Below are 15,341 nucleotides of genomic sequence, written 5' to 3'. Positions count from 1 at the left end.
TAAATCTGTAACGTTTTCAGTTTTGTGAAGAATTAAATGGTGTTAATTATGTACCGGATGGTTATATTTGTTTTTGTTTTTGCCTATCCCCTTCTTTCCACTTCACCTTTTAAACCTTCAAATTAGTGGAATCCCCAATACTATTCTTTTTCCCTCATCCTAATTATGGCGGATAGAAAAATGTTTTACACCAGTCTGATGTACTGACGGGCTGAATACTAATAAAGAATACCCAAAATAACAAAAATTCATTGTATTACACTTTATTTTTATTTGATGCTTGAAAAATTAACATGAACGTATCTCACAAGAAGAGAATAATATTTGTTCAAGACACAGTATTGGTAAATAACTGTGTGAAATGAGTAAAACCTTGCATTCACACCTACAGGCGCAAGTATTTGTTCCGAATATACAATAACTTCATCAGCAATATTATTGTTTGTAAGTTTGCATCTACACCTTGAGGCACCTCTTTCTGCTTGCCCTTTCTTCGCTTTAGACATTTGCTGCTAACTTGAAAGCAAAAATGGATGGCACGGCACTTGGCTTAATTAACTTTTTTTCCCCACAGTACCTATATGACAAAGATTAAAATATGTACTATATACCAAATTTTAAAATCTATGCATTAACAAAACATTCAAGGAAGGTATGTTAAATGAAAATGAATATTTGGTCTCTGTGCAATATATGTCTGAGGATAAGAAAAGAATAATGTTATCATCACATCTAAATTTAGAGATGAAGTGTAAATAAGTCAAGACTGAATGAGATATTAATTGAACCAACTACCATGTTCTAATCAAGGAGGTTAAAATGACATGACTCCATCTGTACACAAGTTTAAAAGATATTTCGTTGTAACCATGCATTTCAACAGCTTCCATTGTTAAAAGGATGGACGGTGTTATGTATATTTGACTTAATTATATCTGATTTAATATATATTTATTTCAATTTAACTGTACGTCAATTTAAAAAAATATTTTTCATTACATGATATTGTAACGTAAATTTATTCACTAGAGATGATACTTTTCTCAGAAAATAGTTTGACCTTGACTGTTCGTTTTATAAACACAAATTGTTGATCTAAATCCTGACCTTGTTTAAAAATTTGTAGCAACCACGTAAACAAGTTCTATTTTTATTTTAAAATGATTGATTGCTGTCAAGGTCATGACGGTTCTATGTGTTTAAGATGTAAACATTTTTTAAAAATATTTATTAGCGTAAAATGATTGGTTTTTGTCAGGGTCACACTGGGTGTACGTGACCTATAACAATTACCTAATTTCTACAAGCTTCAAGGTCATGATCACGTGAACCCCTGTGTATGTTTTAGAAGACGATATAACCTCTGTTTTGAAAAATTATTCTAAGCAGAAGTTGGCTGTTACACTGGAAGTTGTATGTTGTGCTGTTTGGAGTTACTTCAGATTACTTGGATTGGAGTTATTTCAAATTATTTGGATTCAAAAAGAATAATTTTTTTTCTTCTTCTGGAAAATAAATGTGCTCATGTGAGATTCTTAATTAAAGACAGTTCTTATAAAAAATTTATTTAGATTTCCAAAACCGGAGTGATAATTCTTGTTTCTACATGGACTTCAAAACTACAGGTTACAGCATACGTCATCGTCTTCTAACTTGGATTCTTCGTCGGGATTCGAACTTGAAATCAGTAGAACATTTTCTAATTAGGACTTTATACAATTTTATTCGTGGAAGCGCCATCTTGTGTGCGGATAATTTGGGAATCTATGAACAGAAACATGATTTTGCTCGTAATTTTACGGCAAACTATGTGCTGTGAAAATGATGTCCTGCACCATACATACATACATCCATCCATACATTGATACATACATACATACATACATACATACATACATACATACATACATACGTGCCTACGCGTCAAATTATGACATGTCGTCTTATAATGTAGGAGGAAGTGAACTCAGAAAATCTGCCACAATTTGATTCTAATAACCGCAGGCAATTTTGTTTTCTAACCATGTCAATAGATTCTTAAATGTATGAGCTACACAGATTAAGAGATGATCGATTTATATATCAAGATATATCTATATTGATTTTCCTTTGAACCAAACTGATAGGTTGTATACAGAATATAAAAATTTGAATATATTATTACCCTTTTTTCCTTGACAGTCTGATTATTTAATAATAATAATAATAATAATAATAATAATAATAATAATAATAATAATAATAATAAATACATAATTGTTATGTGGATGATGGTTGTGATGGCAAACTGAGGGCAATATACGAGAAACCGAGGAAAGCAAAACATACTGTAAAGGAACACATGAATGTGCACATTTATTTGCCCCACGGTGGTACCTACCTCGATGTAAATTATGTCACTATAGATTTCATGTCATTTATTGTCCAGCTCACACATTCTTGTTTGATACATAACGTTAATACAAGCGGATGATAAATAAATTCACATCATTCTTAATTGGCATTATAAATGCCATGACTGTATTTTTCAGTGACTATATATGAACATATACATACACATACACGCGCACACGCAGCCACGCACACACTCACGCACACAGACACACACAAATACATACATACATACATACATACATACATAAATGGAAAGGATGTGATGTGCCTTTTAATAATTGGGAAACAGTCTTTGATAATATGTCACTGATAGATATGGTGGTTGTTGTTGTAGTGTTTAACGCCATTTTTCAGCACAAGATAGACTATACATGGCGGCCATTATAACTGGTGGAGGAAGAACCCTGGAAAACCCCGGGAAGAACTACCGACTCACGAGAAGCTACTGGCAGGTTTTCTCACTTACCCACGTTAGCCGAGATAGATATGGTATCTTTGATGAGTTTACTGATGTTGTTTACAACAGTTCTTGATTTTAATACGTTGTTTTGTAGATCAAGCTTGTACATTTCACCTTTTTTTAAGAAGGCATCAGGTGGACAGGTTAATAACAACCTCAATATCAAGCACTTGCATTCCTGAAAGAAAAGAAAACTGAAATAAGTATGGTGTATGTTTTGATATACCAGAAACAATTTAGCGAAATTGCTCATCTTGATATAATTTAACGTATTTTTATTTGCTGACAGCATACCAGTGTAAATAATCAGTGTATGATTACCTATTTTAAAATCAAGTTAGCTTTAGGAGTTTCACTTGTTGACTAATAGCTAAATACTAAAACCGAATTACTGATGTGAAAACCGTGTTAGGAGTTCCACAGGACGAGTTTAACAGTACACATAAACCTTGGCGAATTACTCGTATGATGGATGCCACCATTTGCATGTGCGACTATAAAACGGCACACAGAAACATATTTTGTTTCTCCAACTAAAAGTAAATTATGTAAGACTACATATTCTCACAACTTAAATGAAGTCTTTTGATAACTGTAAATGTATAAGTGGATTTAGATACAGTTACAATTCATAACTAGCTCTCTCTCTCGTTATATATATATATATATATATATATATATATATATATATATATATATATATAATCCAACTTAAATAAGGGATATATGTGAACTAGTATAACTATAAAGCTACACAAGGTATGAAACAGGTTTAATAAAATGTCATTCAAACTATTCAAATAATTTAGGGTAAACAAAATACACTACGCGAGATTACGGTAGTCAGATACGTGACTGAGTATTTGACTGGAAAACGTGACTATACAGATGTAGTGTTTATTCGTTTGCGCACTGGATGTTAATATACATGCGCAGCAGAAAGTTTAAACTTCAATTCCTGTTCTTTAGATATTTTAATCGTGTTACGAAGCTCATTTGGACAGATCGTGAAATGGTTTTAAAACACTAGTATCGTGTTATGTTTATGCGGACTTTTTGTCGTTGTTGTTGTTGGGTTTAAAGCTATTTACCAGCCCAAGAGAGGCTATACATAGCAGCCGGTATAAATGGAAGGGGAAGAACCAGGGGAACCCCAGTAAGATCCACCGACCCCCGGGAAGCAACGGGCAAGCCCTCCCACACACCCACATTGGCCGAGCCCGAGACTCGCACACACGCGGAACGAGGTTGGATGGCAGTGATCGGTTAATTAGAGTATTTCAGACCACTCGACAACTTGTGACCCCTATGCTTTTATGTATTTGATGTATTACAAATGATTTTCTTTGGCGGTGGTCTATAACATAAATTACAAGTTTTTGTTAATGTTTAGGTTTAATGCAATATTTACAGTTTTGTATAGTTTTAAATATTATTAGATGGTTATGGTGGTTTAGAAAAATAATATTATGATTTTGGAATTTCAAAAGAAACACCACACATTTATTGTTCTTAAAAGCACATGGATCGGGCACAAAGTATGCTAATAAGCTTAATAATTTTAAGAAGGTTTATATTTCTTACTAAATGATTATATAAAAGTATGTCTTTATGGGTGTATGTATATATGTTTATATGCATGTAAAGTAATGTTATTATTCTAATTTCTACGAGGCATTCAAATAATTTACACATATTTATATTGAATTAAAATTAAAGTATTTTGAATAAAATGAATATGTTAATAAATTTCAAATGACAAACAACGGGATTAGATAGATCAATAATCGCTATATCAATAGTGACATATTAGAAGAATATCTCTTCCATTCCCTGTAACCTCATTCGCACAATTTGCTCCAACTATTCCTCTGTATACCCCTTCCACACAATTTGCTGCAAACTATTTCAGACGTGTTGGTCACAATACCTTTGTATATCTCTCTGGGAATCATTTTTATCTATGCGCATGCAAATTAATTTTTGTGCAAAACAAGACGCTCAGCATATCATTTTCATAGCTTTAACATTATAATTTGGATAGATGAGTCATACGCTGTGAACTTGATTTACCAAAGAAGTATAGTAATATATCCAAGCATTAACGTTACGGTCCATTGGAAATTGAATTAATTACATGCCTGTTACTAAGATTTAAGAGTTGCACCTAACCTCCAACCTACGAATATATGTTTGCATGTATAAACATAGATGTGTGTGTGTGTGTATGTGTGTATGTATGTATGTATGTATGTATGTATGTATGTATGTATGTAATGAAGCTTAGTGAGATTTGTATGTGTTTGTGTGTGTATATATTTTGTCCATGATCTGTCTTTTGTTAGAAGCATTAATTTGCCTTAGTCTCGCGTTCAGAAATTATGGATAACGTTTTGCTCTGGCTCATCCTTCAAGACCCGGTCTCGCGTTTTGACATTAGGAATAACGTTTTATTCTTTCCCTTTCTTCAACACCTGGGTTAGCGTTTCGGACATTATGGATAACGTTTTGTTCTTTCACATTCTTCAACTCCATTATTAGCGTTTGGACATTAGGGATACCGTTTTGCTCTAGCCCATTTTTTCAAGCCTTGGCATCAAGAACTTATATTGTCTTACCTTGTAGAATGTTCTCATTTTATTTTTGAAATTGCATTCAAAGAGTACAATTAAAATTGTGTTTCGATCAGGTTGAGTTATTAAATTACAGGAGAAATGTTTGTTTATTTTTGGATACAAAAGAATCAAATTCACACGTATCCAAATTTATATTTCCTCCCTTCAGTGAAATTGAAAATGGACTTTTGACCAAAATTATTTCTTTTTTTTATACTGAAAACGTCAAAGTCTAAATTGTATTGCTCGTGTCATTCCCCCAACTATGGATTACAGATCTGAATCTCGCCTGTGATATTTAGGTATAGCTGTATCCATGGCGTGGCCATAAAAGTCATTGACCACTAATATCAGGGCACGTTGACGTCAGAAGGAAATGAAGATCGTATTCAGTCGATGAACAACAAAAGGGGTGTATATTCTCTGTTTGGAATCTTTAAATTTCTCTCAGACAATTGTATATGTTCATCACTTTTGTTACATTCGACATCATAATGTTCATGTCAGTACTGTGGCTTAGACGAGGATCAGATACTCAGATAAATCTTCTAAAGCTTGTAACTATTTCATTGTACTGACCTAAAACACTATTCCGTTATTACACGATGCATCACAATGTTCAGCAAAGTCAAACGTTTAAGTCAAAGTAACTTTTTTATCTTGTGTATCTATTTTCTAAACATCTATGTATTACATACACTAAACACTTATAAGAAATTCATATAATTCAAGTAATTCCATGTGTACAACATTGGCTCCACAAATTAAGCACAACTATGAATTATTTCGAAGCTTACAACCAAACAGTACATTTTCATCCGAATCAATTTTAATGAGTCAATCATTATGTAAACAACCACCATTGCTTCATATCCAGCAACACCATAATAATATGATTCCATATGCTCAAAACATATTTCTTACAAGGATAAAAAATATTGTCTAGTGCTATTTAGTATGGGTTACATTTTGTAGAGACGATATACACATATTTTAATACGAGAACTAAAACTGCTATAATAGATTGCCCTATAATCTTTACATACATTCTAAACTCTGCTAACGATTACGCATGAACTCTTTGCTTAAAATTCAAAAGTAAATAGTTCATATCTCGCTGAATCCAAGAATAAAAATTTATTTTTGATATGCTTCCTCTAGGAATAAAAAACGGCAAAATTTATAATCTTCCACAAGGAAATGGTTTCAAATCCTGTTTACGAGCAAAAGAAGGAAGTCCTTTTAAAAAGAAGGGGTTTGATTTGATGACTCGGCATACCAATGATATATGCTTGAATCACGGACGAATGCCAAACCCCCTACATGAATATATAAAGGGCTAGACGTATAATAGGATAACCCAGCTAGCGTTCTCATCATCCTTATATCGGACGATTCAGTAGATCACAGGTAAGGTGCATAGTTTGTTATTTTTTTATTTACATATAAGAAAGTTAAGGACTGAATATTAACATCATTATTTAACAACTTTTCTGGAATGGAACTTTCCAGACCAAATCGATTTTAAAGTAGCATGAATGAATGTTTTGTGAGTTCTTAAAGGTTTAAAAAATATGTTTCCCCTCCCAACCCATCCCAAAAAAAGAGATACATTTTTTTACAAAAAAAGGCAGGAAAAAGAGAATAATGAATATAATGGAGTAGAAATACATACTACTCCCCAAGTTCTGTATGCTTTTTCTAGATGCATCATTGTTGAAATATTATAAATTGTGTTGAGGTATTATCTTTCTAAATTTATATCCCAGTACATATAATGCAATAATATGTATAACTCCTCAAACACAATTCAAAAGATATATACACATATATCACACAAGATCGAGAAAGAAATGCTTTAATTGGTATGCGACTAGACATAAAAGGACTATACTGCAATTCCAATAAGAAAAGGAGAAGCAGAACAAGAAAACTTTATTTCTTATCTATACAGGATTATGTAACTTCCAAATATAATCAAATCTGATAATGAAAACTCGTAAGGTGATGAGAATTACCGTAGTGAAGTTGTCTAGCAACTGCAAAGGAGCGGCGAGAAATTTAGAAAAACATGGGATAAGTGCACAGCTTGAAAAAAGAATCATGCACATTGTCCGTAGCTACCGCTATAAAAAGTAGGTCAGTGTCTTTTATTTCACGCTTTAATGATATTATGGTAGCACATTTGTTTCATCTAACGCAGTCCAGTTTGTCTGGTAGCATAAAATAATGATCTCGGAATCTAAATATATTAAAGAAATTGTTAATCTGATAAATGACTGGGAGAGTACGCAAATTTTTCAGCTTGCCCTGATAAACCAAATTCTCAGATTGATATTACGTGACCCTACAAAATAAATTTGCTATTTGCAGAATATTTGCTCTAGAACATGAATTAGACTTTTAAACAGTCGATATTACAAAACTGTATTGGACTAGAAAAAAAAACTCCCATTGATCCATGATTTTAAATGAAAATTATTCAAACAGGCCATGCTTGTAATCACCGTTTCAACAATCCAAAAGCAATCTTATTTGAAACAATATCGAAGCATGAAAATATGATATTTCTCATTAATTGGCTTAGTATGTTCTTATGAAGAATATGCCCCATTCCCCGAAACTCAAATTTTACTTGTCTATAGTTCACAAACTAAATGAGATAAGGATAATTTCTAAAGTCGGTAATACATTTAATTTTAACAACTACGAAACTTATAACAAAGCATTTAAGTACAGTACTGCTCAAATGGCTGCGTTTATAGACTTTCATCGCCTTCATTATCTATCAAAGTAGTAATTTTGGCAAATATAAGTTTCTTATCTCCGCTAAACCTTTATAGAATGACGACAGTTCCTAACCGATATCATGTTTTACATAACTATATTCTGGTTAAAGATATTGATCACATATGTAATATAAAAATCTTTCACCTGCTCTTATATAATCAGAACGTTTTCAAAGAAACTGTCTTCCGTATATTCCACTGCTGCTGGCGAGTTTTATTCAACGTCATGAAGAAGAATCTGACTAATCTGTATCAATCAAAATACTCAGCGAGTCTTGTCCGGAAGATCTATACTTTCCGGATGACTTCATGACCAATAAAAGCCTGTAAGAATAATACCTTACATCAAGCTTTGTCTAACCCAATCCGATTAAAATCAGATCTCCACTGTCCAACGTGATGATCTGACAGCGACGGCTTAGGGACCATGTTCTGGTGACCTGAGCTATTACTATAATCGCTAATTTTATCAGCCAATCAGATGAAATCTTATATGTTTTTGGAGACTGAGCAATGTGGCTCAAGAGTATCAGTTTGTGCCTAATGATTTGATTCACTTTCAGATTGTTGAAAGCAGCATTTCCATTAGCTAATTCAAGGATCGTCTGAACATGACTCAAAAACAGTCGTTGTCGGATCTTCACGTAGGACAGCGGGGATCTGATATTTTAATTAAATTGCTGTCCAGCCAAACCAGGTTCTGATTGTATGCCGATAAATACATACACCAGCAACAAAATACGCTGAGAATACACTTGTTGGGTATTTTGTTAGTAGAAGAATACGCTATCTATTATACGCAAAGTCTCTAAAATTGTAATTGAAACCATCTGTAAATAACTACAGGAAAAGTAACACATCATGACACATATGGACTTAAGAAACATGTATATCTATAAAAAAAGTGAAACACTTATGGTCGTTTCTAATGTTCTCACGGGTTCTATAATCTCGCAGTAAAAAGTAATTCCGTAATTAATAGCATGGCCGACACCTGTCGATTGTTTATCCCAGCAACAGCACAAATATCAAAGACATGTTTCGTTTTGTGGAAAGTAAGGAAGACAAAATTGAAGGGATAGAGAAAAAAAACCCAATTAAAATGAAATTCACCGGTACAACCTCCGTCACCACTAAACACCTATACAACTCAAACACATGTAAAAATTCTGCCAGTTAACGTAAACTGGTTGTCTACTTGCAACTGAATGTCACTACTCGGTCAGTGCAGTAGAAAATAAAGGCGAGATTTACACTGGAAACAGCATGCTTGTTTAAAGCAACAAACTAAAAGTTCCACCCTGAGGAGCTTAGTAGTTGTCATCATCTAAGTTTTGTTAAGTGGGCAAATGTGAATTTGAACACACAGGACTCACCAAATTTATTGCGTAGAAGTTTGAGTTCTAAGAAAATACAATGTATTTAGATGACCAAACTGTCTCCTAGAGAAATAATTCACATAACTACTCTTGTCTTGTCTTGTAAACGTTTCTGTGTTCATATAATTAGTGTTGACATTCACCATCTTGCAAGATGTATGGAGAGACTGGCTTTTGTATATATTAGTTTTCACATTTTCAACGTGTTATTACCTTTCATATCATCTTAGAGACAAGTAGTCATTTAGAGCATCACCACGGTAACACTTCTTTTAGAAATGACTGTCACCAGGCATTTTGCTGAGCGGAAAATTAACTAAAATAGTTGATGGCGCTAATAATACATTCGTGGCTAATCAGAAAAAATGCTAAATAATAAAATAACAACATAATTATAGTCAGGATGATCTTTTATCAAAATAATTTTTAACAGTTTTATTTAATTACATTGGGAATACGAAATTGTATGGGGTACATTTGCATCTGAAGGAACTTTTATGACACTCATATCCAATACCCATCAATGACCGATAGCCAGCACCTTGTTAAGCATGCGGTGCACATTCACCCCTCGTCCCATACACTTGAAACCTTTCTTCCTTACAAATAAAATCGTCGAATGATATTTCGTAATTGTAAAGTAATGTATGGTATGCAGGCACACTATGCCTTAACGTTTAAATATCAAAACATACAAATTATGAATTCTTCCTTTATACGAACACACGAGACCTCTGTGCTGACAACACAAAGATCGATAGACTAGCTCTAGTAACAGGTAATCAGATTTATTTTCGAACTGCCTCTAGGAATACATAAAAATGCAAAAGTGTAATCTTCCGCAAGGAAATGATTTCCTTTTTCATCAATAAACGAAATAAACAAGGAAGTAATTTTCATAAGATCAGTTTGATTTATAGCTAAACAACCAATCGTATAATTTATTATCACTGTTGAAAGTCAAGCCTTCCACATAAATACGTGCATAGCTTGGCATATAAAATTATACTCCAGGTAGTGTATTCGTCATCCATGTTACTGACTGTTTAACAGATCGCAGGTAAGGTCAATTCTTTACTATTTTCTAGTTATATACTGAAGAAAATGCGATAAAAGTGGAAAGGAAGCATGCGAACGCCAATATTAAAAATGTTCTTTTAAATGAACATGTTTGGACTAAATCGATTTCAGGGTAGCATGCATCTAATTTTACATCAAAAATGAGTTTTGGACATAATTCAACAGCAGCAGCAGCATCAATAATAATAATAATAGTAAAGACAACAAACAAAAATAAAATAAAGTAACAAATAATAAATACAAAATAATACAAATGCATGTTGTTAGTAACAAATTGTAATGATATTATAGAATGTTGGTTGATTTTAGTAGTGTAGGAAAGCGAAATTAGCTTAAAAGCTTCAGCAGGCCTATATTTACCAAATCATGTTTTTTGCTTGTCTGACGGGTTAGACATACTAAAGACTTTTGGGACGCTTCATAATATGCGATATTCTCTGATATCATCTCATTTGACAACCTTTCATTCCATCCTGTTTCAGACTGAATAAATTTTTTTAGAAATAAATAAAATATGAGAGGAACATTGACATGAAATATATTTATATTCTTTCTTTTCATCTTTATAGGTGAATAAAATGAGAATTCTTATTGCCATCTTAGCTGTACTGGGACTTTCCTGCATAACCAACGTTGAATCAACATATAAATTTGGCGGTAATTAAAAATTAACTAAGCTAACTTAAACGCCATGCTACTAATTGGCTTATGTTGTTCATACATAGAAACTATTTCAGTAGCGATTTAAGGAATAATAATGTAAAGCAATCATGTGATTGGATATTATTTGAAGGGAAACGGCAAAGGATATATTATTTTTGAAATAAAAGTGTTGTTCTTAAAAAAATGTTTCTAAATAAGAATTTAGCTGATAACATACATAAAATATGAGTAAAAGGAAATCCCTTTAGTCAGAGTCCGTAATATCTTCATGTAGCCAGGAGAGGCTTCCTGAGAGTTCAAGGTTGTAATAATTTAGCACAAAGTACAAGACTCTACATACAGGGCATTTGTATACAAAAGGATAAATATAGTCCCTTCTTGGACTTCTCTGCTAGACAGGTTTCACAGGATGTGCATTTATTTTCTTGAAGGAACTCACAATATAAACAACTTTCTGGTACATTTAGATTCAAATTCTCACCTTTCCTTATAAATATGTTTAGGTATATGGTTTTTATTTTATTATACTATTGGAAGAAAATGTAATGATGCGCATCTTTGAAGAAAGAGTCATATGAGTTTTCATAAAAAATCTATGAGAATGCGGGACAATAACCATGTGCTGAGTGTGGAATGGAAAAAAATAATTTCTAAAAGTGCCAAAATGTATCATTTTCTATAAGGACTATGCTATCTTAGCAGTAATTTAAAATTCATTGAAAATTGGAATCAGCAGTACCATTCAATTAAATGGTGATACAAATTAATGGCAAACTAAGAGAGGTAACCTACACTTATTTGTGCTTACAAAACCGCAAAATCTTTCTTCCCCCAACAGGTGGCGGATACAGTGGTGGATTTGGCGGTTATGGATCGTACTATCCCATAGGAGGATTTGGTTACTCCGGGGGCCTCTCCGGTGGGTACGGAGGCCTCTATGGTGGCTATGGAGGCAAAGGCCTTGGTGGTGGCTTCGGAGGTCTGTCTGGTGGTTACGGAGGTCTTTTGGGCGGATTAGGAGGCCTTTATGGTGGCTATGGTGGCTACGGTGGCTACAGTGGCGGTGCAAAGGGCATTTCCATCCTGCCATACAAGGGAATTGGATTTGGAAAGGGCATAGGAAAAGGTGTTGGAAAGGGCATTGGAAAGGGCATCGGAAAAAAATAATAATGCAAGGTGGGGTATAAATTTTGATATAATTTTTCAGCCCAAAACGTTTAATTCAAACCCAGCATATTTTTTCCTTCCAGAATGATATATTGAAATATCTAATGAAGATATACCTTAAATTGATTTAATAAATAATAAATTGTGTTGAATCAAGTTAATGTTTGGTTATAAAAGTTCAGATATCTAGGCCAATAAATTAATTGTGAACTTTGTCAAAGTCATCACAAAGACTGCATTACTTACTTTGCATAATATTTTTATCACACACACACACACACACACACACACACACACATATATATATATATATATATATATATATATATATATATATATATATATATATATATATATATATATATATATATATATTGTTTACATTACAGTGTTGGTATCGTTTCTCTCACATTGGTATGTTGCTCTATTTTTGTAATTAAAGAAACTCTTCCGCAACAGACAGGGTGGTGTTTATCGTGCTGCAAACGACGACGAAAGCTAGAGAGCTGATCTTCAAGAGTCAGTAGAACCATTCTGTTTGAATCATTCGTTCTCTGTTTTCGTTATAAACAGCGTATCTCATTTTTGCCCTTTCAAAATGAAAACTATCCATGCTCTTTGAAATAAAATTCCCATTCTAAGCGGTGTTGACTTTCATATCGAATATTTTACTCTTTGATATAATATCGTTTTTGTCTAGATGGATCTTGATAAATGCATGGAATTACTTTTCGCTATTGGTCTCTAAATAGTGATAGACAAGAGGCTAGAACCGGTTTAAACCAGTTTAAACATCATCATAACTATATACGAGAATATCTCCAGAACAGTTGATGATCACAACCAACGAACGTAGAGGCATAATAAATTTCTAGAAAACTAGAACATTTCTAAATCACAAACAAAATATTATATTGCCTAAACAATTGTGCTGTAAGTTGAAAGGAGAAGAGAATAGATTCAATCGGTCACTGAGATCACACACACACACACACACACACACACACACACATATATATATATATATATATATATATATATATATATATATATATATATATATATATATATATATATATATATATATATATATATATATATATATATATATATATATATACATACATATATATATATATATATATATATATATATATATATATATATATATATATATATATATATATATATATATATATATATTAATGGTAATACTAAGAAGGTGACGAAGAAGAAGAAGAAGTAGAAGAAGAAGAAAAGAATAAAAACAACAATAATAATTAAAATAAACATTAAAGTAACAGTACCAACATTTATTTGTGTTTGTCTGGATGGTATACAAATGTAGCTGATGCAGGTTCTGTATCAGAATAACATATACGAGAATGACAGTACTGAGTTGTCTCTTTCAAACATAAACACAATATCATGCGAAGTTTTAGAAAACATAGATTTGCGATTTACAGTCTGTATCGACAATGCCGAGTTAATAATTGCAAACTTCAATAGGGACATATATATATATATATATATATATATATATATATATATATATATATATATATATATATATATATATATTGTAATGCAATTAATACATTTTAGTGAAAAGCATATTTGGCCTGTTTGTGGGAAACGTTGGAATTCAATAAACGTTCATTTGCATTAAGAATTATATTACACAACATTCACGATGAGCTTTAGTTTTGACTGGTATTCCATTTTTCTTGATAAGCATCGTGTAACGTCAACACCGCACCTAGATAGATATAGCTTATTTAAAATTCGTTACATCGATAGGCATTATTTCAATTTCGGAACAAAATAGATCAACTTTGTGGCTTACATGAAACATTTTTTATTTTAGAAACAAATGAAACATAGATTCGTTCATAAAACTCTCTGTCTCTCTTCCTCTCTCTGTCTCTCTCTTTCTCTCCCTGTCTGTCTCTGTCTCTGTCTGTCTGTCTGTCTGTCTGTCTGTCTCTGTCTCTCTCTCTCTCTCTCTCTCTCTCTCTCTCTCTCTCTCTATATATATATATATATATAGATTTAAATTACCTGTTTTTAATGTCAATCGTGTTTGTATACACTTGTTTTGAAGTTATGTCGCTTGTCTTTAAATTTTAAGATCAAGAATTTAAATTATAATAATATAGTTATTATATATATATATATATATATATATATATATATATATATATATATATATATATATATATATATATATATATATATAATACCTCATTATTATGCCACGTTTTATGATGTTAAATAAACCTTTCTAAGCGAATTCTAACTAATAGTGATCACATTCTTCTAGGTAAGGGATTATCATATTGTCCGAGAACCAAAGTCCATGATAATATTAATTTAGCAGAATCATTATTCAAATACATAAGATCATTAAAATTAAAAGAAATTTTCTCATAATCATGTACATATTCACAATATGAAAGTAGTTTTCATCTACAAAATAAGCCCTTTTACAATAAAAAAAAAGAATCAACATTTACACCTTCTATTGGACGACATATTTATCTCGATTTTTATATTGAAGCAACTAAACAAGAAACTTTCAATAGCAGTCCTAAAAGAAAACATTTGGCAAACATATCTAAAGAAGAACTAAATTCTTTACGTACCTTATCGCAAGACGAAAGTATTATTATTAAAAACGCTGATAAGTCTATCACCATAGTAATAATGAATAAGGAGGATTATATTAAAGAAGTAGAAACACAATTAAATGATGAAGAATATTATCCACAACTTTCCTATAATCCTTCTGAAG

The 15,341-nt window shown here is 32.1% G+C and overlaps 1 protein-coding gene across 1 annotated transcript; it reads left to right on the top strand.

Moving 5' to 3' along the window:
- The first annotated feature begins 6,810 nt into the window (after nt 1-6,810).
- Nucleotides 6,811-13,188, top strand: LOC149807368 (uncharacterized). The gene is made up of 4 exons (XM_089937408.1): nt 6,811-6,879; nt 11,287-11,374; nt 12,219-12,556; nt 12,990-13,188. The coding sequence occupies exons 2-3, from the start codon at nt 11,296-11,298 to the stop codon at nt 12,545-12,547; spliced, it is 408 nt and encodes a 135-aa protein (XP_089793534.1). The 5' UTR covers nt 6,811-6,879; nt 11,287-11,295; the 3' UTR covers nt 12,548-12,556; nt 12,990-13,188.
- Nucleotides 13,189-15,341: the final 2,153 nt, after the last annotated feature.

Source organism: Sinohyriopsis cumingii, chromosome 1 (assembly GCF_028554795.1).
Source record: "Sinohyriopsis cumingii isolate HCF-2022 chromosome 1, ASM2855479v2, whole genome shotgun sequence".
Lineage (NCBI taxonomy): Eukaryota > Metazoa > Mollusca > Bivalvia > Unionida > Unionidae > Sinohyriopsis > Sinohyriopsis cumingii.
Note: the sequence above shows the minus strand (reverse complement) of the source record. Positions and strands in the feature narration are given on the sequence as shown.